A 26058-nucleotide genomic window follows, 5' to 3' on the forward strand; every position below is an offset into this window, starting at 1 on the left:
AGCTGCCATTTCCTAGAGCTCTGTCTGAGCAAGCTTCAAAGTCGTTCTGGAAGGAAATTGCTCGGTTTTATGCATTTTTCTAAAAAGGGCAAAGTATGTCTAGCATCCAGCACAGGGCCTGGAACATGAAGGGCTCACGGTAACTGCTGGCTGCTTAAATGAGCATGCAGAAAGAAGTCAGGAGAAAAGGAGGGTCTTGTTGAGTCAGTGAAACTTTTCCACTGGAAAGTGATATGTCACCAGTCGTAGATGGAGCTCTACCGGACAGCGCTTGGTCCTGGCTGGGGCACCCCAGCTCCCCCCCACGGCTGAGCACAGTATCACAGCTCATCTGGGGATCCAACTGACCCTGCCCTCCAAGGGATGCAGGGATTAATTTGCACAGCTGTCCAGAGCATCCCTGGTAAGCAACTCAATGATCATCTATTGGATGGAAAAAAGAAAGAAACCGTGAAAGGTCTTGGGCTGATTCCAAATGATATAACGTCTTCCCCAATGACAGATGCGTTTAGAGAGGGAAACAGCATATTTCGTTTCCATCATTTATATTCCTTTTATGTGTTGGAGCAAAAAATCAGTATGTCAAGCACATATAAACTATTAAGTATAGCTGCTTCTATAATTAGGCTGAAATCTTCCCTGGGGACCCTGGGTGACTGATGTTTGGGAAACACGGACGTGAACTATGTCACCGGCATATAGAAACTGCTAAGCCAGCAGTGAGGGGAAGAGTGCATGTGACATGTTTCCGAATTTGGGCTGTCTTCCCTCATACGTTCAGGGGTGTCCCCCTGTGGGATGCTATGGGGCTCAGACATGTCAAGGAAGGGAACTGAGCCAAATTAATGGCTCCTGTGGGAATGGGGAATCCTAACAGAGACATAATGTGCGACCCTGGTCTCATTAGTTCTCTGCTCTCACCAACTCTATTTTGGGTTTATGACCATGTCTTTAAATTACATGCTCGGAAAATGAGTAGGTTCAAGCAAAAGACCCTTAGTACCTTCAGTGAGTAAAAATTGTGTAGGAAAATGGTTATACCAGCTGAATAAAATCTTTTTGTGTGCCACTTTTAGGAAAAAGGTCAGATTAATTTCCAGTAATTAGCAGAAAGGCAGCCTGGAGGCATGGATCAACTCAGGGAATCTGAAAAGCCAGAGTTAGGTCAAGCGCTGGAAAGTTGGGTATTAATTTTTTTAAATAACATTTTAGGGAAAGGAACTTAATGATTAGGTTTGATTCTCAAGAACTGATTTAGGTTACAGAAAATTGCCATTCTTCATATTTGCCTGAGGTATAGCCATAAAAAAGCCAAATTCCTGGTATATTTTCTCTTCCTAGAATTTTTAGAATTAAAAATACTGTTTGAAAATGTACAGTGTATCTCAGCCATGAACCAGCATTTGAAGTTTGTTTCTCTCAAATCTGGTAAGAACACATACATATACTTCCTTACTCTGTCACCTGAGGAGACCCAGAAGTACCTTTGCAGTGCTGGTGAGCCCAGCTAGCACCCAGATCTTGATGTCTAACACCAACCTCCAGGAAAACAGGTTCCCCAGAGAAATGGCTGATTTTAGGGCTGGGGCAGGAAATATACAAAATGGACCTGGTGCTTCTTGTAGTGACAGAAAGTAAGGAAATGACTGCATACACGTCATGGGGGTATGTCAAAAGGACATAAAGCCAACTAAGAGAGTTCCAAATGGAAAATTTAAATAACATAAATAAAATAGTACTGAGGGGCGGGTGCCTGCCTGGCTCAGTTAAGCATCTGTTTTTGGCTCAGGTCATTTTCTCATGGTCCTGGGATCGAGCACCGCATTGGACTCCCTAATCAGTGGGGAGTCTGCTTCTCCCTCTGCCCCTTTCCCCCCTTCTCATGCTCTCTCTCATGTTCTTACCCTCTAAAATATAAATAAAATCTTTCAAAACTAAATAATAGTAAATTTATAGTAATAGTAAAATTTATAGTAAATAGTAAATAATAGTAAAACTAAAAAATAGTATTGGATAACAACCCAAAACATAAATATCCATGAGTCCATCCTGATATGGATAATTAATTGAATAAATAAGTACAGAGGGAGAGTAGATAAATCTTACTTGCAAAAGAATTATATTTGACATAGCTGCTTCATCCTTTACGGGGTAGAGCATGGCTCTTTTGAGCATGAGATGTACACCATGACTTCCTTCCCAAGAATACAGATGGAAAGGAGATAAACCTGGCAAATATGACCTCAGCCAGACGATCAAGGTCAACATCAACAGTGATGAGTTCTGCCAATAGCACTTGCTATGGTGTAACAAGTATGGTACTTTACCTCTGCGGTCTTCCCCACAACACAGGTAAGTCCAGCTCAATCACGAGAAAAATATCAGACAAATCTCAAATGAGGAACGTTTCACAAAATCCTTCATGAGCACTTCTCAATGTCATCAATATTGTCAAAAATGTAGAGTCGAAGAAATTGTCAGAACCAAGTAGCAAGATATGATGACTACATGTAATGTGGGATTCTGGGTGGGATCTTCGAAAAAGGATATTAGGTAAAAAACTAAGAAAATGGAAATAAGGTATGGACTTTGGTTAGTTATAATGTACCAACATTGGTTCCCTAATGGCAACAAAGGCAGCATAATATAAGTCAGCAACAGGGGAGACATTGTGTGAGGTGTAAGGGAACTCCATACTAGCTTTACAACTTTTCTGTAAATCTCAAACTGTTCTCACATAAAATACATCCTTTAAAAAATCTAGCAAGAACAGACTTTGAGAGAGGGAGAAATCAACTTTTCTTCATACTTGCCCCAAATCTCCTGCAGGCAGATTTCTGTGCATACATGTAGTCCTGGAAGATAGACATTTCCTTCTGCCCGTTTACATCTGGTGCCCATCATGCATTCTCAGGAAGTGGATAGTGACCTTAACGGGGCAAAAAGTGGTACTTGGGGAGGGGTTGAAAATTCTTAGATATTACAATGATTTGTATTCCTCTGGAGCTTAACTCTAGCTAACAAATCTTATTTCTTAGTATTTAATTTCTCCCTAAAGAGAAATATAATTTAAAGTAATTTAAACTTAACTAAAATTAATTAAAGTTAAATTTCTCTTAAGGCAGGCAATAATGAAAACATGGCTATAAGATACTGGTGTACACCGCTCAAAAACATATACCTTATGCTTACAAGGAAGTGTGCAAGGAATTGGGTGGGGTCTAGAACATGTTAAATCAATACAGGAGGAAAATCTCACACAAGCGCTCTACACAGGCTTTACCCTACAGTTTTTAACTGTTTTTAACATGATTTTACATACTTGGCTGCAGGCACTCTTGTCATAGATTTTTAAAAATTTCTCACTTTTTGAGGAAAAACAGAATTTTTAAAAAATCTGAACTTTGAGCTCTGGTTGAATGAAACATCATCACCAACATGACTGTTTATTAAACAACAAGGAAGGAACCCATCTCACTGGTTATGTTGTTGACTTGTGAGAAATTCCAGAGTAAATGCATAGGTGAGGGCTTCCCTGGCCTTCACAGGATGTGAAATCATTAAATGCAACATTGATATATACTATGTTTCTCTCGGGAAGGTATGCTCTTTTCCTCTGAACCAAGATTTAAAAATCATTCGGCTTTCCAGAAATTTTATATTCTTTGAAATATTCCCAACTCCCCAAACCTTTTTCTTTTAGTGAAAAAGTTCAGGTTAAAATATAAAAAACCATGTATCATTAATTGTTACAAATGTGCCATATATATGTTTTTTTTATCGTAAATGCAAGTAACGGGGAAAGCTGAGTGTCAGGTGTATGAGGCTCTCTACTATCTTTGCAATGTATCAGTAAATCAAAAACTACTCCAAAGTCACTTATTTTAAAAAACACAGGTCTCTTATGAAGTGCTTATTTAAATTTATTACAATCATTAGTTCACTAAACTGTGAGCTTCTCCAGGGTAGATGGAGGCTCACCCATCCTGTGCCATAGGAACTTGACCTAGGACCTGAAATGCAGCAAGTGCTCACTTGTGCTTAGATGAATGCTTGGGAAATTGAAAACAGAATTCATTAGATTCCTTTTCTCCTACTATCAAGCAACTATATGCTCTCCTCCTCAGTCAAATGTGGAGAGACTCTCCTAAGAATTAAAAAGAAGAAAAAATTATAACTCTGTTTAAACAATGCAAACCACTATCTGGCATTACCTACATTTGTTATTTTACAATATATATATTTTTTTCTTTTTGGAAAAGTTTATTTATTTAGCTACTAGATGATTAACTATTTCAGATTTATTTATTTTTATTCTGTTCTAAATGGCTTCATTTCCAGAAAAGCTGGTATATATTCTCCCATGTCTTTTGTTTTGAAATAAGCTCAGAGAAAAACCCTCTCATGGCACTTTTTTCTTTTTTTTAATAATTTTTTTATAAACATATAATGTATTATTAGCCCCAGAGGTACAGGTCTGTGAATTACCAGGTTTACACGCTTCACAGCACTCACCATAGCACATACCCTTCCCAATGTCCATAACCCCACCACCCTCTCCCTACACCCCTCCCCCCGGCAAACCTCAGTTTGTTTTGTGAGATTGAGAGTCTCTTATGGTTTGTCTCCCTCCTGATCCCATCTTGTTTCATTTATTCTTTTCCTACCCTCCCAAGCACCCTCCACGTAGCAACTCCACTTCCTCATATCAGGGAGATCATATGATAACTTTCTTTCTCCAATTGACTTATTTCGCTAAGCACAATACCCTCTAGTTCCATCCATGTCATCGCAAATGGCAAGATTTCATTTCTTTTGATGGCTGCATAGTATTCCATTGTGTGTGTGTGTATACACACAGTTGTATATAGATACACACACACACACACACACACACACACATATATATATATATATATATATATATATATATATATATATATATATATCTCACATCTTCTTTGTCCATTCTTCTGTTGATGGATATCTAGGTTCTTTTCATAGTTTGGCTATTGGGGACATTACAATATATTTTTAAAAGTCCCAGTTCCAAGATGATGCTAGAGGCCTGGTGGGGCAGGGGCATGGGGACAGAGCTGCAGAAACCGTGGGGAGACCTAATTCACTAGCCAATTTTAAAATATATGACATTAGGTCCTCGCTAAGAAGTCCCAAGCAATCAAAGAGTTAGCGGTGAGCGACGTGGAGATGTGGCCCCAGAGCCCCTCCTAGATGGGGAGGCACGGTCCCAAAGCGGGGGTCACAGCTGAACCCAGCACAATACCTTGACTTGTGTTGTCTTTCTCATCTGTTGGCCAAAGAGGTGGACAGAACAGAAAGGCCGTGGAGGGATGGGAGAGGCACTCACATCCTGCTTAAGAAAGAACTGCTTTGGCGGCAAGACGGGGACAGCACGCCTGCCCTCCAGCCCCTGCCTCTGCAGTCCAGATTTCTGAGCCCGTCCTGATACATGCACAAGGGCGGAAAAGCTAAAGATTTTCCTGGGAAGCAGCACGGCACTACGGAAAGAGCTGAAGACTTCAGAATGTGATGGCCCTGGGCTCAGTGGCCAAAGTGGCCACCTCCGGTTCCCACTTGGGCACTGCCCCAGGCTGGCTTCCACCTGCGCATGGCGGGGGGGGGGCATCCCGGGTGTGGGGTGTCTCTACAGTACTGACATCTAGTTCAGGGGCAGCAAACTACAGCCTGCTCTCGGGCCACGTCCGGCACCCCGCCTGTGAGCTGAGAATGGTTTGACATCTTTATATGATTTAAAAAAAATAAAAGCTTATTTCGTGACACATGAAAATTCTATTAAATTCAAATTTTGACGCCCATAGATATATTTTATTAGAACACGGCCATGCCCCGTTGTTTGGGTATTGTCTGTGGCTGCCCTTAGGCCACAAGGGCCAGAGCTGTGCGGCCGAGGCAGGCAGCGCTGGGCCCGAAGTGATGAAGCCCAGCTGAGCTCTGGGCAGAGAAGGTTTACCAGCCTCTGGTCTGGCTCCACCCAAAGTCAAGGCAAGGTTCTCAGGGACCCTACTGAGCCTTTCTGGTCTTTCCCCCGGGGCAATGGCTCTTCAGGGTCAAGTTCCCCCCTCCCCCTCTCTGGGGACATATGGAGTTGACTTGACTATTGGGGAGGGCCCTACTCGCATCTGGTGGGCAGAGGGCAGGGTTGCCAAGCAGCCCCCATCACACAGGACGGCCCCCTGACTGTACACACAGCACAGAGAGAGCCAGCCTTGGGCAGCGGTGCCGAGCTTAGAAACCCTGCCAGAAGGTCCAGAGTAAGTTAAGAGAAAGGACAAGAGGCTGACACACCATGGAGCGTGCTGAGGGTGTGATGTCAGGCAGCGAGGCGACCGCTACCACCTCCTTCACAGACGAGGAACCAGGCTCCACCACGGCCCGTCCCCAGACCCGCAGTACACAGCAAGGCAGAGGTGGTACAGGAGTCTGAGTCCATTTTGGCGAGTTCCCACACCTTTCTCCTTCTGCTGTACTCAGCACTGATTTTTGAAGGCAGTTGGGTTCCCAAAGATACAGCGGGGCAGCTCTTCCCTCTCTGGTCCTGCTCTCCCAGAAGGGTGGGCATGGTCTTGGCTGGCTGGGTTGTGTGAGGCCGAAGCAGGAGCAGCCTATGTGCCCACATAGCTGCAGAGGGACCGTCAAGCAAGGCATGGGGCTGGGGGGGCCAGTGGGAGCTAAGTGGTTGGGGGCTGGGGATACAGGACTTTCTAGGAGACCATACAGTCTAGAAAGAAGCCGTTTCTTAGGAAAAACCTCACAGTCGGTATTTTAATAATTATATTCTTAAGAGGCAGCACTATGGGTCAGCTTGTAAGCTAATGTAAGCTCCGTGTTCCATAAGTCGGAAAGGCCAGCCACTGAGCTCACTCAACCAAGAAGCACACAACACGGGCTGGCCTGCAGCAACCCCTACAATTACCAGAATAATCTTTTAGAGAAGGGGAAAGTCATTGTGTAGAGGGCTGGTCATCCCTCCCGGAACGGGGAGGCAGTGTGGGGAGTTACTCCAGGTAAGACATTAGTAACCACAAAAGTGAAAAATGTAACATTGTACTAAACTATAAAAGACTTCTACGAGATTTAAACGCCGCTGTAGTTGCTAAAGGGAGGTCAGCAACATCTAAAAAGTTACGGTAGTCGGAGAGCATTGCTCTCAGGCCGTCAGCAGCCTGTCCGGCAAGAGGTGGAACGACCTGAGGGAGTGGCCGATGCAGCCGCCCCCCACCCCACCCCTGCTGCTCCGGGGGAGGTCGGGCGTGTCGGGCGGATGCAGCCCTGTGTCTGCAGCATCTGTGACCAGGCTCCAGCTGCACGAGTCAACTGTGTGCCCGGCATGATTGCACATCAGGGAGATGCGTGTGACCACGAGGACAAAGACACAGGAAGGACCGAGCTGTCTGGGGGACCTCAAGATGCGCTTCGCAACAGATGGTACCATCTCAGCTGGGGCTTCAGGTGTCAGGCACGCAGCACAGAGCAGTAATGAACACGGCGTCACTGGGCAGTAAGCAGACCAGGATGAGCTCAGTGGCTGGGACACAGAAGTGGGGCCTTCCAGATCAGGACATCCCAGCCTATACAGTATCCTGAGTATCACGCAAGGAGCCCAGCTTTGAAGTCAGACACGATGGCTAGGAAGCAGGAAAGCAACGGACTAGATCTCTGTCTTAGACAAACGGCCCTGCTTACATTTGTAGAATATCTAGAGGCTAGAAGGCCTAACGAGGCATGGTGGGACGGGGTCATGTGTTAGACATACCCGGCTGGTTGGACTCGACCTCACGACGTCTCCAACCTCATGATCTGAGGGGAAAAGGGGGCTGACCATTTTATCTCCTAGGAGCTACTAAGTAGGGTAGAGGAGATAGACAGGGGGCTGGGTCCACTTTGGAGTGGAGCGCATTTAATATAATTGGGACCTTTCAGCTGGAGGTGCCAGAAATCCCCCGGAAAGCAGGAGCGCATCTCAGAAATCAAAGCGCAGTGAGTGATGTGGATTTTAAGTCCACGTATGTTGGAGGACAGATGGTGAGGTCACCCCATGAAAGGTGCCTGGCGGGGTACTTTCCCCATGGCAGGAGCTCAGGTATGGTGGCTGGTGTCGCTGTAGTCATTCCTGGGAGCCGCCCCCCCACCGCCCACTGCTCTGGAGGACAGTGGGGCCACAGAAGTGAATGACATGGCCAGAGGGAGCCCTCCATCCGAAGAGACTCAGTGGAAACCAACAGTTCAGAGACAAAGCCAAAAAAGAGGAATGAAAAGCAAGAATCAAAAACATATGAGGAGAAACAAGAGAGAACAGGGTCTGAGGAGCCAGAGGAAGTAAGAATTCAGAGGAGAGTGAATCCGTGTGAAGATAAGTGGGATAAGGGGTGAAGGGCACGGGCTGGCCTCGCAAGCTGGGAGGCTGCCTATGACCTTGGCAGGGGCCTTTGCTGTGACGGTGCCGGGAGAAGAGGTTGCTGCTGGGGTGGGAATGCAGAGCGAGGGAGCCCGGGGTGGGGGGCCCCATGACAAGTCCCCTTGGAAAAGCTGAAGCTGATGGTCCTTCGAAGGAAATGTGGGGCTTCTTCTGATGCCTGCAGGGCATCTACTTCTGCCATTTTAACTACTTGCTGTCTGATATTTGATATTTGAGACCCACAATACGCTAAGGGAAGCTTTGGTTTCATGTTCTCATCCAGCTGCCTTTTTACTTTCCATTTCGCACGCTGTTTCTATACATTCATTCTCATGGGAGGAAGCTGGAAGTTGGAAATTTCCAGGAGCATTCAAAGGCTGGGCTCAGCAGAGATCATCTCCTGATCGAGTCACGTCCTGACATGTCTTCCCTGGGTCTGGGTCCAGGGCTGAGTTTTTTCAAGACATGAAACTGGAGAGGGGTCCCTGAAACACTTTAAACTTGCAATATCACCTTATACTTGTGTAGGTGAGTTTTAGTTCCTAATGGATTTTTATTGTCATTGTTTCTTTTCCTTCTTACAGTGACCCTAACGGGGAAGAAAAGCAGATAAGCTTATCCTCGGGTTCTAGACCAAAACAACAGCAAACAAACAAGCAAAATCCTGGAAGCTGTAAGGACATGCTTTCCCATCCCCTATTCCTTCAAGTAAATCATCAGCGACAATGAAGGCTTGAAACTTGATTTGTAAAGGGCCTAATAATATGTCATCCAGATATATTTCAATCACAGAGCGGGAGAGAGAGAGAGGACTAGAGAGAGAGAGAGACTATGTGACACTGTGACAGTACTTTTTTTTTTTTAAGATTTAATTTATTTGAGAGAGAGAGGGAGAGAGAGAGAGAGCATGAGAAGGGAGAAGGTCAGAGGGAGAAGCAGATGCTCCAGGGAGCTGGGAGCCCGATGCGGAACTTGATCCAAGGACTCTGGGATTATGACCTGAGCTGAAGGCAGTTGTTTGACCAACTGAGCCACCCAGGCATCCAAGACCATGAGACAGTACTTTTGCCTGAATCAGCTCAGTCAGGTTGACCAGCACTCCAGCAATTTCCAGTCATGCCATTGCTATGGTTCTACTCCTGCGTGCTCACTAGAATGTTTTGGGGGCACTTTCCAAAAAGAAAGATGCCTGGGCCTTCCCCAAAAGTAAATCAAACTCTTAAAAGACTGGTCGACCAGAAACATATAGGAGAGCAAAGAATAAAATAGTAGAGCAGAAAATCAAGAAAGTATATCTAAAACTGTATTCTAAAATACAGCAGGCACAGTTGTGTGGGAAAAATAGTCATTAATGTAAGGCATACTTGAGGATATACCCATTAAAGTAGTTTAAAATTAAAATGTTGACTCTTCAATTTGAAAACAAGACTCACACACATACACATCACTAGCCAGAATCCCTATTCTCACGACAGGTACATGCATCTGCCTCCGGGAGGGTTATGGCACACGTGTACGAGCACATTAACAGACACTGACATGCTGACGTCATGAGCCCCATGGCATTAAGACAATATGCTGTTCCCCAAATCACCTAAGTCCCCATTCCCTTAAGCAATATCAGTAATCTGGAGTTATTTTGGCGTACTAGGTATGTGCCTACTACCTGCATGGTTCCAGCTGGGAGGCAAAATCCCAGAGGAGCTAAGACAGTCATCAAATAATAACGGTTTTCCAAGTTTTCTATAAAGACGGCGCTGGTGGCTCATGGTCATCAGGTTTTAAGCTTGGTGAGAAACATATCTGTGAGATGCTTCTTGTTGTCTACAAGATGGCTGGCAAGCAGGAAGGATGAAGCTGGAGGTCAGAAACCAGAGCCCACCTGAACTGGTCCATTCCAGGGGCATGCCAAGAACCCTCATCTAGTTGTTTCTCTGATACACTTCCCGGGTAGGGTTGCCCAGTAAAACACAGGACACCAGTTAAATGTGCACTTTGATAATTAACAATCTCCCAGATACCGCTTCACCTTTATCTGAAGTCTGAGTTTCAAGGGACATGCTGTACTTTCATTTACTAAATTTGTCAACCCTCCTATCAGGGAAAGCTCCCATAACCGTTTCTACTACCCAAGAAACTTCAGATTTTTCCATATTTTTGTATCATTGATTAGCATCTATAAATATTTGGAAGATATACTTTCTGAAATCGGATTCTTCTCTGTTTTGCATCTATCACATCATTTCTATGGACATGATGGACTATCCTTTAAGGTCTTAAGTCTTTCTTCCAGGTACCACCACCAGTACCACCATGAGTGACTTATACTTTGTATACTAAATTTGCAACAGTCTCCATGAAACACAAGTATTTAAAAAGTGCAGATTTAGCATTTGGATCCTTTCCCCAAACCTCCAACCTTTCTGAATGCTCACTTTCAACTGAAAGCATCTCTAGAAAATAATGATGTAAATCATATTATCGTTACTCACATAAAGGTGGCCCATTGCTGCCCTTCCAGAAAGCTACAGAGGATTTTTGCAATCTCAACTGCTCTTTAAAAAAAAAAAAAATCTGTTTTCTATTATGAAAAATAATCTAAAAATAGTTCCATATAACACAAGGATAAAACCATCTGTATGATCTCTCCAAAGAGCTCATATTTCTATAGATTTTTATCACTTTTCAACTGTTCCAACAAGTTCTGAAATTTAAGAAAGTCATGTAGATTTGGCAGCTAAAACTCATTAAAGTATTAAATTTAATCACTAATATTGCAATTATTTTATGTTATTCTTATACATCATAGAAGGTTCAAATCAAATATGTATCAAAGTAAACAAAGCACAAAACTGTGTTAAAACTCATGGCAGACTTTCTTAAATATCACATTAATATTTCCACCAATTATCAATCAATAAAACCAAAATATTGATGCAACAGAAAAATACCCAGCACTCCAGTACAACACACAGAGAAAATGTGTATCTGAAAATGTTAGCCCCAGTGTGTGTCTCACGAATAACTTCCAACAGGTGTAAATAACGCGAGGCCCCTCATTAGGACTCTCACATCAAAACTGGTATGTATTTTCTTAAGAATCAAGATTTCACTTTCGAAGAAAAAAGTCAGCATTAAAATAAAAACAAAACTTGTACAGAAAATCACGAATGCAGTTAATGTGATTTTTTAAACTTGAGCCATCGAGAAGTCCAGAAAACGAAACAACTGACCTTTGCATGGACGCTCTCCATCGGGTCCCAGAGATCTCCATTCAAGAGAGAAACACGGACAACTTCATAAGCTCCCCCGCGGCCCCTTCTTCCTGCCGGCTGCATGGTGGGGGCTAACTTGCTTCCCGGGCTCAGCGCTGCATCGAAAAGAAAACAGCCCGGGTCTTCATTCTTGTCAGGAAGACTCTGGCATCAGACACGTATGACCTAAATGACTCAGTGAAAATATCTGGAAGGCCAAGGAAGCCAGGGAAACAGCATTATCTATGAAGCCACAGTCAAGGTTAGAAGTGATGAATACTCTTGTCAATCCAACCCAAGAATTCTGTGACTTAAACAAAAGCTAACTTTTCCCTTCAAGTCCTATGGCTTGTGCTGGGTGATGAGGGAAGCTCAATTATATAATTCTGTCCTCAACAAGCAACAAAAATCACACAAGTGGTGACTTTTTAAATGATGAATTAATGCTTTGCTTTAAATCAGCTCTCTCTTAAACATCTCAAGGCTTTAGCTGTATTAAGACTAAATCCATTTACTTAAGTCCCAGTGAATCAGCTCAACACAATGCCAATTCTCTCTGTACTTACAGAGGCTAATTTTATATGCCTCACTGAGTGATTCTATAGACAAAATTAATTGGCCAGTTCAGACCGACTAGACTGGTTTATGTAAAAAAAAATTAAGTCACTCAATAAACTATTATATGATCTTGTTTCTTGGGGTCCTGTCGAACCAGTTAATGTCCCGACACAGGTTCAACTTAGCCCCATTTCCATAAACAGTCCTAATGGAAAGTATAACTTTTTTTCTCTTCTGGACAGTGTATCGCTTTCCTAACAAGTCAGGTAATTTCTCTGGGATTGCTCTCCTATGAGGTCACGTTCCTGCTGTTTGGTATGACCACAGCCTGTCCCTCGAGGTCAAGGATGAGAGCAGAGTCCCTCACATGTTATTCCCATTTCTCCAACCAGGACTCATAATTTTCAGACCTGAGTCATAATAGCACAGTTTTAAGTTACTAAGGAGTTCACATTTATTGGGCACAAATGGTATTGAAATTTTAATCCTAGACATTTTACAGTTCCCCAAATACTTTTAAATCCACACCATTTTATCATTCTTGGTGTGGAAGTCTGCCGTTATGTTCAGGTTACAAAAGGATTACTCCTTGAGTATTAACTGTCTGACATAGCTGCTCCAGAAAATTCTCAAGCTGGTCACAAAGCATTTAAAACTCCCAGTTATTGAGGCGCCACAGGAACAGGGATGAGCAGAGAGTTAGGGATATGGCCAATGGCAGAGGAGGTGAGTGGGTCCACTGGCCACGAGGGGCCCGGGCAAAGCGTTGTGGGGGGAAGGACCATGAGCCACATGAACAAGCAGAGGAGAGTGGGGGGCGGGGCTCAGGCCTGGGACGAGCTGAGCATTTTGGGATGAACCCACATTCGAGTGATGAGGGTTCTAGCCATGTCATCACCAGAAGGGATGCGTGTGGGTCGTGACATCTGCGGACACTGGGGGAGGGCCTGATAGAAGTGGGAAGACTAGGTATCTGAATGGAAGATGCCAAAGCCCTTCTCCTGGCTGCAGAGGGGGTGGCCACTGGCACACAGAGATCCTGGTTAGATGAGCCCTGACCACCGGCGTGGTTTCTCAGCCTTCACTGCACTCCCCAGTAGTGTGCCATCACTACAGTGGGGGCTTCGGGAGAGACACAGGCCAGCACCTGTTCCCGCTCTTCCACGGGTCAGCTGCGGGTCTCTCAGCCAGTTGTTCTCGCCCTGCTTGTTTGTTCCCTCCTTCACGTACTCATTCAACAACCATGTATCCCCTGTCTGCCTTCTGATGGGCACTCTGATGTCTTCCATTCAAAAAGCCCAACCTTTCTGCTTTGGGTCAGTGTGCGCTCATGTCACCTGGGTGGAGACAGCCCCTCTGCCTCCACAGCCAGGACCCTCATCTTGGAAATGCAGCTTAACCCCAGAAGACTCCGTTCTCTCCATCCTGTGTATCTGAGAGAGGGTCCCAGGTAAAGCTGCCCTCACGACTTGCGTTCTTGAATTGGCAGAAAGAGGCCTAGCGCGACCATTTCGGAGGGCGGTCAGGACTATGAAAGAACAAGGCTATGGGGGCTCAGTGTTAGCCTTGTTCTGCTTCTGTCAATCTGCAGTACCTTCCAAATACAAGATAATAAGAAAAACGAGGTGACAGTAGAGTCATGGGGAGGGCTACTCTTGATGGAAAGGCCAGGAAAGACCACTACTTGTTGGGGGAGGGGGTGCCCATTAGCCCAGATACGAAGATGGGAACCTGCCAGTCCCACACAGAGCCACAGGGAGAATGCGCCAGCAGAGGGACAGCAAGTGCTTTCCTCTTCCATAAAATGAGGCAGAGCGTGGGGATGCCAAGAGAAAATAGGCGTGAAGCACAGAGAGCAGCGTCCACTGGTTTACCAGCATCATTCTCGCCAAGACCCAAGTCTCTTGCTCAGGACTCTCAGTGGGATTCCTATGGTGGAATTTACCAGAAGTTCATGCTGAGCCAGCCATATAGCTCGTGCAGAGCCAGACTATGGAAAGCAATTAGCTGAGTGTATCTTAACAGAGAGCAGGTGTGTTCTTCGAATTGGACCAAGAAGGCTTTGAAATACCAGTAATTATGGAATAAGAATTGGAGATCTTCTGAACATTCCCCTAAACCAATGAAAACCACACCACAGGCCAAGAGTCACCCTGGCCAGTATTTCACTTTTCAAAAGTTGGGTGAAACTGTTAAGAAAGTGATTGCAAACATTTAAAAATGTTCTCTACAAAAACAAACCAATTTGATTCTAAGCTGCTCCTGGCAGTTCTGGAAGTTAAATTTCCAACACAAGTGGATTATTCACTTGAGCAGTTAGCCACAAATCCAGTTGTCCAAGGGCTTATTAAATCCAAAACAGGAGCTCTGCCTCACCCACCACTCAGCTGCCACGGGGAAGACAGGAGGCTTTCCAGGGGCACTGCAGCCATGCTCTCAAAGACCTAGGAGATCTTCACCCAGCCTCAGACATTGGAAAACAACCTTTGCATACAACTAAACTCGCTTGAGAAGCCACATGTCTTAGAAGGAAGCAGATGGCACTAAGAGGTCCGGGTCTCATGGGTGAATCCCTAGCAGGACTCTGCCATCAGGGGAGAGGGGTAGCAAGTTCACATCCTTGATTTGGGGGAAGCTGGAGAACCTTTGTGGGGCCTCCTAGATGACAATCAGGCTGCAGCTGCACAAGCCAAAGACAAGAAACATTCTTAGTTCTCTGAATCTTTTTCCTCCAAGACTCTTGGTAGTAGAAAATTAGAGTTATTTATTCTCCTGAAGGCAAAATGTTCCAAGAACTGAACACTTCCCTTTTCACCTACATATTCCATCATCTTAATCCAAAAGAAGTCCTTTTTGGCTGAATTCTTTTTGTCTAAGAGGCTTTATTTCTGAATATTCCAAGGAGAAGTTCAAGGCAGACTGTGCCAGCACTTGGAGAATGTTGTGCAACCTTTTTAAGAAACTGAGTAACTGCCCTGTTTGCCAAGTACAGTATTTATTATCTACGTACATGGATAATGAAGCTGTCCCTCAGCTTTTTAACTGATTGCACAATACCCCTAGCAGTATCTGTAGTCAGGAGACTGTTTCTTATGAGCTCTGCTTATGTATTTATACACTGGTATTTCTTTTAGATGATGCAAATAAAAATTTCATTTGTGCTGCATGGATAGACAGAATAAATTATACACAGCTGTGAGATATCAGAGTGTATTTTATGGAGTGATCTTGTTGACAATCCATAAAAGCAGGTCCTGAATGATGTGTACATCTAAGTCCTTAGAAGCCCAGGGGAAAAAATACGACCTTATAAAATATACAGTTTGCATACATTTTGTTTCTCCTAGTATTTGGGAATCAACAAAATTCAGTTGCCTAAATAAAAAATGTGAATAAATTATATTAGGAAGGAGCTTCTGGCTTTTTTTTTTTTTTCCTGCTGGGTAACCAGATACATTGCTTGCCATTTTGATAAAATGGTCAGTTTGCTTCAGTCTCATAGTGGGGAAAAAACCATATTAGATAGTTTGGTTTCTAATAAGATTTCATCTATAATAATGAGCTTTACTTTCCCATGGGAAATGTGTATGTCTATTTTGCTTTTGTCTTCGCCGGAGCTTTTTACCTTTGGACTTGTGACCAGCCAACAGGGAAGGTATAAGACCCAATTCCGCAAGCAAGCAAGAATCTTTGCAGCAATGGCTTTACAGTCTTGGAAAAGCCACTAATAAAGACACCTGCCTGAAGAGATGTAGGATTCCCCCGTTAGAGCCCCCCAGAGCCTGGCTGCTCATGGAAGTCCTGCCTATCCCTGCTCTGGTCAACCCTCCTTTGCCTGTCTTACTAAGAACAACAACATGATGTCCATTGATGGGCATCAGTTATGCACAGGGACAGACCGACGTGGAGTTCTGGGACAGTGAACAACGGACACCTTGGAGCCACAAGGCCCAGCGCTGGCCTTGAGTCCCCTGATCTACTTGCTCCAAGCCTACCTCTGGGGTTCTGCCTTCTGCAGAACAGGAAGCACATTCTCCCCTTCCTAGTTCTTACAGGGTAGAGGAAGCTCAATGCGTTCAAAGAGCTTTCAAAAAGCTTTAATGCATGGAACTAGTTTAGGATATTCGAATCCACTTTCCCAAACTTCTATACAGGGTTCATCTGACAAAACCACACTAACGGTGTGAATGTGACCATGGTCCATCCATCAGTAGAAAATGCCAGGCTTAAGTACTGGTATGTATCCACTCAGGCTACCCAGTGGGCCACTATGGAAGCAAACTCTGATGAGATAAATACTCAAGATAAAACTTACACATCACCTCTGGAATTCTGGCTTTAAAGGGAAACCAATATGAACACCTGCGCAGACCTAAGAGAGGAGAACCGATCTGAGGCACTAGAAATAGGATCAAGATAAATATTCTTCTGAAAATCTAGCTGGGGGGAAAAAATTGAGGTAGCCATTATGAACCACAAACCAATCTGGGGACAAGGCTCTGGAAACTCATAAAGCATTTTCCTTAGCCCCACATATGTGAAAGCAAATGACAATCTTATAGAACTGACTGGACTGCTTCTTATTTCAGGAAAATATGGTTGCAGTGCTCCCATAAAGGACGGATGTGTTTTCTTGGTTCAGATTCCTATTTGCAGTCTTACCAAATAACACTGTCACTCTTTCATTTCATCTGCAGACTCCCCGGGTGGAAATTAGGAATGTGATTTTAAAATGACATAGCTCTGGGATGCTCAAAAGAACCATGGTTAATCTGAAAAAGAGTAACTTCAGAGTGGAAAAACCTGAAAAATACTACTTCGGCCAGATGATCAAGGCAACATGAAGAGCGATGTCACACTGCCTGTGGGTACCTTTCAAAGGATATGGTAGGAATGATGCTTTACTTCAGCAGCCTTACTCCCCAAAACCCACGGCTCCAGTCTAACCTGAGACAAATGCCAACAGAGCTATGACCTGCAGTACACATGACCAACAGACTTTGAAATAGGCAAGGTCAAAAACAAGGGCACTCTAAGAAACCCTCGCGGTCAAGAGGAGTCCAGGGAGGCAAGACAAATGTCCTTCAGGGTCACATGCTGATGGAATGGAGAAACAGAAAGGGAGATGAGATAAAAAGTAAGGAAATCTGAGTGAAGTATGAACTTTGGTTGAAAAAATGTTAATTTTGGTTTATAAGTTATGATAAAAGTATAATATAATATAAGCTCTTTAATAAGGGAAATTGGGTGTCAGGAATATGGAAACGATCTATATTTTCTTCTCAATTTTCTTTTTTTTTTTTTAACACTTCTTTTTTTTTTTTTTTTTTAAGATTTTATTTTATTTATTTGACAGAGAGAGATCACAGTAGGAGAGAGGAAGGGAAGAGATCACAGAGAGAGGAAGGGAAGCAGGCGCCCTGCTGAGCAGAGAGCCCGATCTGGGACTCGATCCCAGGACCCTGAGATCATGACCTGAGCCGAAGGCAGCGGCTTAACCCACTGAGCCACCCAGGCGCCCCTTCTCAATTTTCTTATACATCTATAACTGTCCTTTAAAGTCTGTTAATAATCACTTTTAAAACTTAATCTGAATCTTGGAGGAGCAATGTCATTGTGGAGCCATTCAGTATCCAAAGCTCGGAGATGGCCGGTGACCACGGAGGGCTCCAAACACCCGTGAACTGGAGGACTTCCCCTCTCTGCTCTCATCACTCCTCATTCAGGGGGAAGAAAAGACAAGGCGGCGGCAGTCAAGTGCAAAGCATCAAGTAAGTGATATGGTTTTCTAGAGCAGGAGAAGGCAGAGGTGTGTGAGAGCAGTGGCTTCCCCCAGCAACTGAAAGGCCCCCTACGTGCCCCCAAATACTCTAGAGGACAAAGAAAGAACAAATTGCTGTAAACACTTCTACATTTTGGGATGATTGGCTCCAAGGCTCTGGGGGAGTACAGAAGTAAGAAGTTGGTTTAGGAAGGTGACACCAAGTGACAGTCACATAAACAGTTCGATAAAAGGATGTCGAAACAGAACCAGATCCTCTCAGAGCCTAAGGTTTTACTTATCCACACTGGCAGGATGAATTATCAAGACGAAGGAAGGAAGGAGCCACAGTGTCGAGTCAGAAGACACGTCCTGCCCCCATCACAGGCCATTTCTGGATGCTCTTGGGCAAGTTCCTCCTGCTTGACACTCTGATTCTTTCTGTGTCCTGGAGGTTATGGGACCATTGTCTACTACACAAAGCTGGCAGGAGGCCCCAAGTGAGATCATGGATGTAAAGTGTCCTTGGGTGTCATTTAGCTTAGATTTTTTAGAATCAGTGTTTGGAAAGAAATACACGAAAATGCTCTTCCAGGTTTGTTCTGAGTGTCGGGGCTATGAATTCATTGTTTTTCTTCTTTATGTTTATATGTATCTCTGATTTTTCTATAATCAGTATATATTGCTTTTGTGATAGATAAACTTTTATGATGAATAAAAAATAAACTTAAAAAAATATCAATCATTTGGACTCGTGACAACAAACCAACTGCTTGAATGTTTTACTTTCTTACCAGCTTTCCTGGCATCACAGATACCAGACTTGGGCATGCCGGAGGACAGAGCCCATTTGGAAATAAAAGCAATCAAGCACTATGGAACAATTACAATTTTGAAAAGATGTTTTATATGTCATTTCCAAACTCAAAGAAAGCTGGTTATGGCTTCTCGTAAATGTTTCAAATGGATTCATATCCCAAGCATCCACTGTCTCTACTACACAGAAAAGTAATTCTCCATGCCCATAGTGTATCTGTTTGCAGGGAGCAAAATCATTTACAACATTAACTTATTTTTATACCCTTTGCTGGTCAGTGGAAAGTGGAAGCTAATGCAAGGACCATTTTACAAATGGTCAGCCTGAATTACAGGATTATATGGGTTATTCTTAATGTTGCCTAACAACGAATGGCAGAATTAATGACAAAACCCAAGCGCTTTGCATTTCAAATACATTCAGTCAATTTGCCGGTCACTACAGGGACCAAGTCCTGCTACAGGAACTCATTTGATTACTCTTGGGGGTTGGAGTCGGGTCAGAGTTTTCCAAAATTTACCTTGTAAAAAAAATTATATAAGGGGGGAAAAACAGAACCAACGACTAAAATCTATACTCTAGGATCCATTTTTGAAAGTTAACAGCAAAAGGACAAGAATAAAAGTGAATTTATCTCACTCACTATTATAAATTCAGGAAATGGAAGTCCACAACAGTGAGGGAGTGACCACTTTCCGCTACTAGAAGCTCAGTTCCATCTGAGGGCGATCTCTGACATCCTTGGTGCACCATTTGTCCCCACTGACCAACCTCTGCTAGTTGGGACAGTGAACAGTGAGCATCTTGGAGCCACAGGACTCAGCTCTGGCCTTGAGTCCCCTGATCTCCTTGCTCCAAGCCTACCTCTGGGGTTCTGCTTTCTGCAGAACAGGAAGCACATTCTCCCCTTCCTAATTCTGAACACTGGTTCAGCAGCACCTGACCATTCTCTGACCAGGTCTTGCCCCGTTCCACTCATCCCTCTTTCTCTGACCTTCTCTCTCTGAGGGATGGAACAGCCCCCCAAGTCCCAGCTCGGGGTCACCTTCCCTCTCTACTCTGACTGTCCCCCACAGAACTCATTAACATTAAGCTGATGTGGCCCAAATCAATATTTTCCCATCTGGCCCACTCACCCAAGAGCAGTCTATACTACAAGACCTACCGGGCATTTTGATTCCTATGTCTTGTCACCAGGATCACCTCAGACTCAGCACAGGCAAAAATCAAAGGTTTCATTCCATTCCCCAGTCAGACAAGAGAGCATTCTGTATCACCCTTGTCTTGCTAATGCCACCACCATCCCCTGCTCCTTAAGTCACATGGTCACTTGGCTGGGTGATCTGACACAGTCCTTGTCTGATGGCCCATGGTCAACAGCTCCAAGGAGCTTTTAATGGTGCTTTGTTTTTGTCTCCTGTTTTCTGAAAACTCTCCTACTTCTTAAGAGGACCCTTCTCCATAGCCTCGGAGCCTGCAGGCTCTCCTTCTTCCAGTCTTCAAGGAGGCGCCATCTGAGAAGACAAAACCCTCCAGCATTGTTGCCCATCAAGAGAACATAGCGTAAATGTCCTAAGGCTACAGTGAGTGCGGCGGTCAGTGTGGCTACAGTGAAGTCGGTGACTGGGACAGAGAGAGCTGTGGGCAGAAGCACGGGAGGCAAACAAGGCCTGGCTCACGGCGCGTCTCCAAGGCAGGGTCTGGGTGTGGAGTGCAGTGGGAAGACGTTCTGCCGTGGGGTCGTAGGCAGAGTACATCATCCGTATTAGAGACGTTCTCTGTATGCGAGAGGAGAGTATGAATGCTGGAGAAGAATGGAAAAACAAGAACCATTCGTAGGCGCCAAACGCAGTGTTGCCTTAGAACGTTGTGTATTTCTTAATTCAAAAATTTGCTGACATGCCTTAAACTGTAGTTGTACATCACTGTCATTTTGCTGTTTGAAAGTAACCGATGTGTTCCTGAAAGTGCTGGTGTTAAGGCAGAATAGTAGTATGTGTAAGCTGCATGTTAGACACTTGTCTTTTTTAAAAACGAAAATAATTGTACTGAAAAAGATTATGATTATGATTATCATAGGTGACATAATCAATAAGCACGTATCGATCACAATGGTGATCACTAACTGAACGGCAGCTACACACCAAGCCCCACTCAAACTCTTTGAATCTTTAACTTGTTTAAACTTCACTATATCCCATGAAGTTTACCTTCATTTAATACATGACAAAAGAGGCCCAGAGAAATGCAGCCCACGACCAAGCAAATCAAGACGCCAGGAGGCCAGTCCCCATAGCTAAGTTCTCGGGTCTGTGCCCCAGCCGTATTGCACGATACAGGAACAGTCCCTCGGGCCTGGAGATGCTTGGAGTAAGACTGACTCCTTCCCTGTGTCCTAAACTCCTAGAACTCCATCCCCTGGCCACCTCATCTTACTCGTTCTATTGTCAGTCCCCACCTCTCTACCCCTCAATCTAAAATCACAAGAAGAGGGGCGCCTGGGTGGCTCAGCGGGTTAAAGCCTCTGCCTTTGGCTCAGGTTGTGATCCCAGGGTCCTGGGATCGAGCCCCGCATCGGGCTCTCTGCTCCGCAGGGAGCCTGCTTCCTCCCCCCTCTCTCTGCCTGCCTCTCTGCCTACTTGTGATTTCTCTCTCTCTGTCAAATAAATAAAATCTTTAAAAAAAAAATAAAATAAAGTCACAAGAAGTAGCGGCCTTGTTTATCAAATTTCTGTTATAGCCTCATGTGCTGACATGTATTTATTTAGTGAATTATTACCAAACAAATGAAAAGTTGCCACAGCCTGTTGTGATCATAATGACATAAGGGAGGGAGCTGGGGCTTGGTTCTCAGCGCGGAGGTTCTGAGAGGTGATTTTTAGCTCACCCAGCGATGTCTGGTCCCTGGCAGGTAGGTGCACAGAACCAAACCCACATGTGTCTTATTTATAAGCCAGGAGTCCCATTTACTTACTTTTAATGAGAAAGAACTGGCAAGTCCACCAGAGCCCTCATCTAAAGCACTTTGCTCATTATCTTCCCAGCAGGAACTCTTCCTTGAAAAGCCAAATTAAGATCAGAACAGAGAACTGAGGGACCATAATAGAAACTGTGATCATGAAAGCCCGGTATTTCCTTTTCCACTCAAGAGTGTGTACCTGCCATGCTCACAGAGGTAGAACAGGACCTCAGCAGGTGTGCTGCACACCCAAAGGAAGCAGGCGTAGGCTGATTATTTGAACTTGACTCTACAGACTCCAGGAGCCCGTGAAGGCTAGCTCCCAAACCTTGTAACTTATAGTGTAGATGACTCTCCTGCCGCCATTTGGACACATCATCTTCTTTATGAGAAAAACCCACTTTGAGTTTTAACTCAGATAATAGTTTATGGACGTGATACCCTATGTGTGTTTATGCGGAAATATATTCAGAATTCCAGAATGCAACACCAGGGGAATAACCTATGCCTCACGCCCCTACTACAGAGCATCCCCCCACCCTTCTCTACCTGCTGGACCCTCAACTGTGGGGACTCCTGTGGCTCTGGCGGTTTGGGGGTGTGAACGGGGCAGGACTGGGGGCCTTGGCTTCAAGGTGGTACCTGGAGGAAGTCAGGATGGGGGATAATGGGAATTAGCTAGCACACATCTGCCCAGGGGAAAGTGTGGCTCTCTGGAGGCAGGGGCAGGGAGTATTTTACGGGGCAGGGAGTATTTTACAACAATTAATATTCTATGTGTTGACTTTGCTGGTTGAATTGGAAGGACCCCAATGGGAATCCTAACATCAATAGTCCAATAGGATAAACAAAACTATTATGACACAGTGCTAGAGTCCTGTGTTCAGAGATGTTTCACTTCTCTGAGATTTGATAAATATTTACTAGGTACACAGAATGACTGGGGAGCACTTTTAGTAACTTCAATTAGAAACACTTTCATTCTCAGTTTTTGTCCAGGTTAGGAACTTTCAAACAATTTCCTCTCAATAATATAAATCTTTATTCTGATCTAGTCCCATGAGACAACAGAACTATACTGTACTAGCCAACAAGCATCTTACCAGAGCAAGTGCTTTTGTGGGCCGAGTGTCATTGTTCTGCTTTAAAATTCATGTTAGCGCTGCATTAATTGTTTTAAATGGATTCTTGATCCTCTATAAAATTAGCGCTGATAAGCCGTCCAAGTGCCATCGCTGTGAGGGGACCACAGTCACTACCCAGGAGCTTGCCCTGTGCTGGTCACACAGGGGAGCGCAGTGGCATCCACAAGAAGAGGCATGGGGTTCCATGGCCTCCCTGCTCTATGGAATGTTGGGGGCAGGGGAGAATGGGCAGGAAGTGGGCTGGGCCCCCTCCTGCCCTTTGCAGAATATGAAGCATGACTGTTTTCTGTCCATTCAGCAGGACCAGGCTCTGGCAGGTCAACATCTCAGTAGCCAATCATAGCCAACAGTTCTCAGTAGCCAAAAGTTCTTTAAAAGCCCTCTCAAAAATATCTGAGTATTTGTGGGATGCCTGGATGGCTCAGTGGACTGGACATCCGACTCTTGATTTCCATTCAGGTCATGACCTCAGACTCCTGGGATAGAGCCCCATGTTGAGCTCCCTGCTCAGTGGGAAGTCTGCTTGTCCCTCTCCCGCTGCCCACCCCCCCCCACTCTCTCTCAAATAAATAAAAAAAATTTGAGCATTTGTAAAGAAAAAAAAAAAAAAAAACACATTTCCTTGTTGTTTTAGTGTGCATTTGTCCCTGAAGTTAAACCTTTTCATGTTTGTATCATTTTCATTTCTTAATTCGGTGATTATGATTCCCTATCTCTTGCCCATTCTTGACTCTTCAAATTTATTTCTACGAAATGTTATGTGCTAAGAATATTAAACAGGCTTAGTTCTAAAATGAACAAGCCACCAGACAACACCTGAGTCAACCAGCATCTTCCCCAAGAGTGGCGGTGTCTGTCCCTCCACTGGGGATCCCCGCTCCGTGGCTCAGGAGCGGCCAGCCGGTGGTGTAGGGTTCCACATGGCTCAAGACCACGGGCAGCCTCTGCCTTCCGGGGACCCTTCTGATGCACAGAACAGAGTCCACGAAAGTTAACCCCTGGGAGAGCCGAGGAGACCATAGGAGATGACTCGTGGAGAGAAAGCCTTTGACTTAACACCTAGTCCGTGGCTGAGCTCCATCTGAAGTAAGCATTTGGGAGGGAAGAAAGGAAGGGAACCGAGCCGCGCTGAGGGTCCGTTTCCCGCCAGCTTCCACGCGGCGGCTTCCCCCTTCATTCAGACTCGCTTCTGCCCTCAGAGAGCACGAGGTGCCGTGAAGAAGGCCGGGAAGCTGAGCGCCTGCGAGAGCGATCCGAGTCCAAGTGGGAAACGGGCTGCAGTTGACACGGTCCAGGAGGTGGCAGGCTTCGGACAGGTGCGCTCAGGGCACTCACATGCGCAGGGACGGAGGGAGGCCAGGACCACGTCCCAGGTGTGCCTGGGCTGCAGAGGGCGACCTGTGAGGACGTGGATGTCTCTCAGGAGAAAAAGGTGCTACCCCGGGTCCAGTCGCCAGTGCAGCCGATGTGCTCTATTGGTCCGCTCTTAGACTTCGTTCTAACAGACATTCTGATGTTTACGCTGCGGACAGACAAACGCTTCTTCCATCTCTCTTCCCCTTGGAATTTCAAACTCACAAAACCTTCATCACTGAGGAATTTTCTTTGACAGTCTCCGTTTATGAGAACAGACAATAAATCAGGATCCATGTAGGGCTGCCAGACATAGGAAACAAAACCCTGACGTCCAGCTCAATCTGAATCTCAGATAAACAACAACGGGTCTTCAACAGAAGGGCGTCCCCTGCAATATTACGCGACCCTGATCGGAAGTTCAGACTGAGCTGGGCATCCTCTGTTTTATCTGGCAGCCTCAGATCCAGGTTCCTCGAATAGTTCGCTGGCCCACAAAGCCAAAACATTTCAATCAATTCGTAGGAGCGCATTCTAGCTTCGGAACTTGAGGTGACCGCAAGAATGCCTGGGACGTCATTATGCTCCGTCAAGTCAGAGTGGGCGACCATATTTACTGTGGCACAGAACGGGGCCCAAGCAACCCAGCTGACATATTTCAAAGGGGAAAGAGAGATGGGACGCTCACTCAAGAGCCCACCTCTTCAGTAACTGGATCCTCTTAATCTCGAAGCTCGTGTAACCCAGCTGCTGGGAGACAAAATCTATACACAATAAAGAGTTTCATTCAGGGGTCCGCATGACTCCATCCGTCACCGAAGCACATGTTTGGCACGGACTGAAAGCCGAAAGCAGTCTAACAAATATTTCAAAACTGAATTTATATCTTTCTAACACATGGTTTATATACGGATGTAATACCTAGAGAGCTTTTCAGTTCTCAGATCATATCCTGGCTAAACTACAAATAATGTCTGCAGCAGACCACAATACCAAAATTATTTGCTTTTTAAATATGTTAAAGAAAGCTAAGTGTATGAGGGGGCAGCTGCCAGAGATGCCTGCTTTAGTATGCAATTGTTAGAAGGGAGCAGAATCCACACACATCCACAGTAAGCTAAATATTTGCGTAATTCCTTACACAAAGAGGGAGCTGCTCTCTGAAGCTCCAGCTTCGGGATGAAACTTACCAAGGACACTTAGCTCATGTTTTAAAAGTTCTGAGTACGCGCTCCCTCTAGGAAAATGCTTGAAGGTCTCCTCTGTAACAGGGCACGTGGGGTGTTCGCTCCCGCTGTCCCAAGGCAGAAAGACTTAGCATAATGGCTTTCCAGGCAGGAGAGCGAGCTCAGGCGTACTGGCCGGCCCTAAGTGGCTTTTCCTGATGACCAATTTCTAGACCGAACTGAAAATTATGGACAGACAAATATTTTGTCTTCAGCGTCAAACAGCCACATGTTTGTAGACTTTCCTGTCTTCATCATTTTCAGTTTTCCTCTGCCTGTGTGGTAGCTGGAGACACAGCTTCCACATTGGGCAGCAGACCCTATTCGCCACTGGCTGGCCAGGGTGTTCCTGTAAATACTTTAATACCCTCCCTGCTCCCAAGAGTGAAATGGAAACATGGAAACTGTCAGCAAGCACAGTCCCCACGCTGGCACCTGCTGAAATTCTAACTTTTCCCGCAGATTGCTTTCTGATGAGGGCTGAGTGGGGAGCAAGGAGGTGAGCACACTGATTTTCTGAGGAACGATACAATTTATGTTTTTTCACT

The 26058-nt window shown here is 44.9% G+C and overlaps 1 protein-coding gene across 1 annotated transcript in view; it reads right to left on the reverse strand.

The window, feature by feature from the left end:
* The window catches only part of ADAM12 (ADAM metallopeptidase domain 12), a 323414-nt gene that overhangs the window by 269637 nt on the left and 27719 nt on the right, over positions 1 to 26058 (reverse strand). Inside the window, exon 2 of the mRNA XM_032313677.1 lies at positions 11671 to 11807. Coding sequence (XP_032169568.1) covers positions 11671 to 11807 — 137 coding nt within the window. The remainder of the gene's footprint in view (positions 1 to 11670; positions 11808 to 26058) is intronic.

Source organism: Mustela erminea, chromosome 14, assembly GCF_009829155.1.
Source record: "Mustela erminea isolate mMusErm1 chromosome 14, mMusErm1.Pri, whole genome shotgun sequence".
Taxonomy (NCBI): domain Eukaryota; kingdom Metazoa; phylum Chordata; class Mammalia; order Carnivora; family Mustelidae; genus Mustela; species Mustela erminea.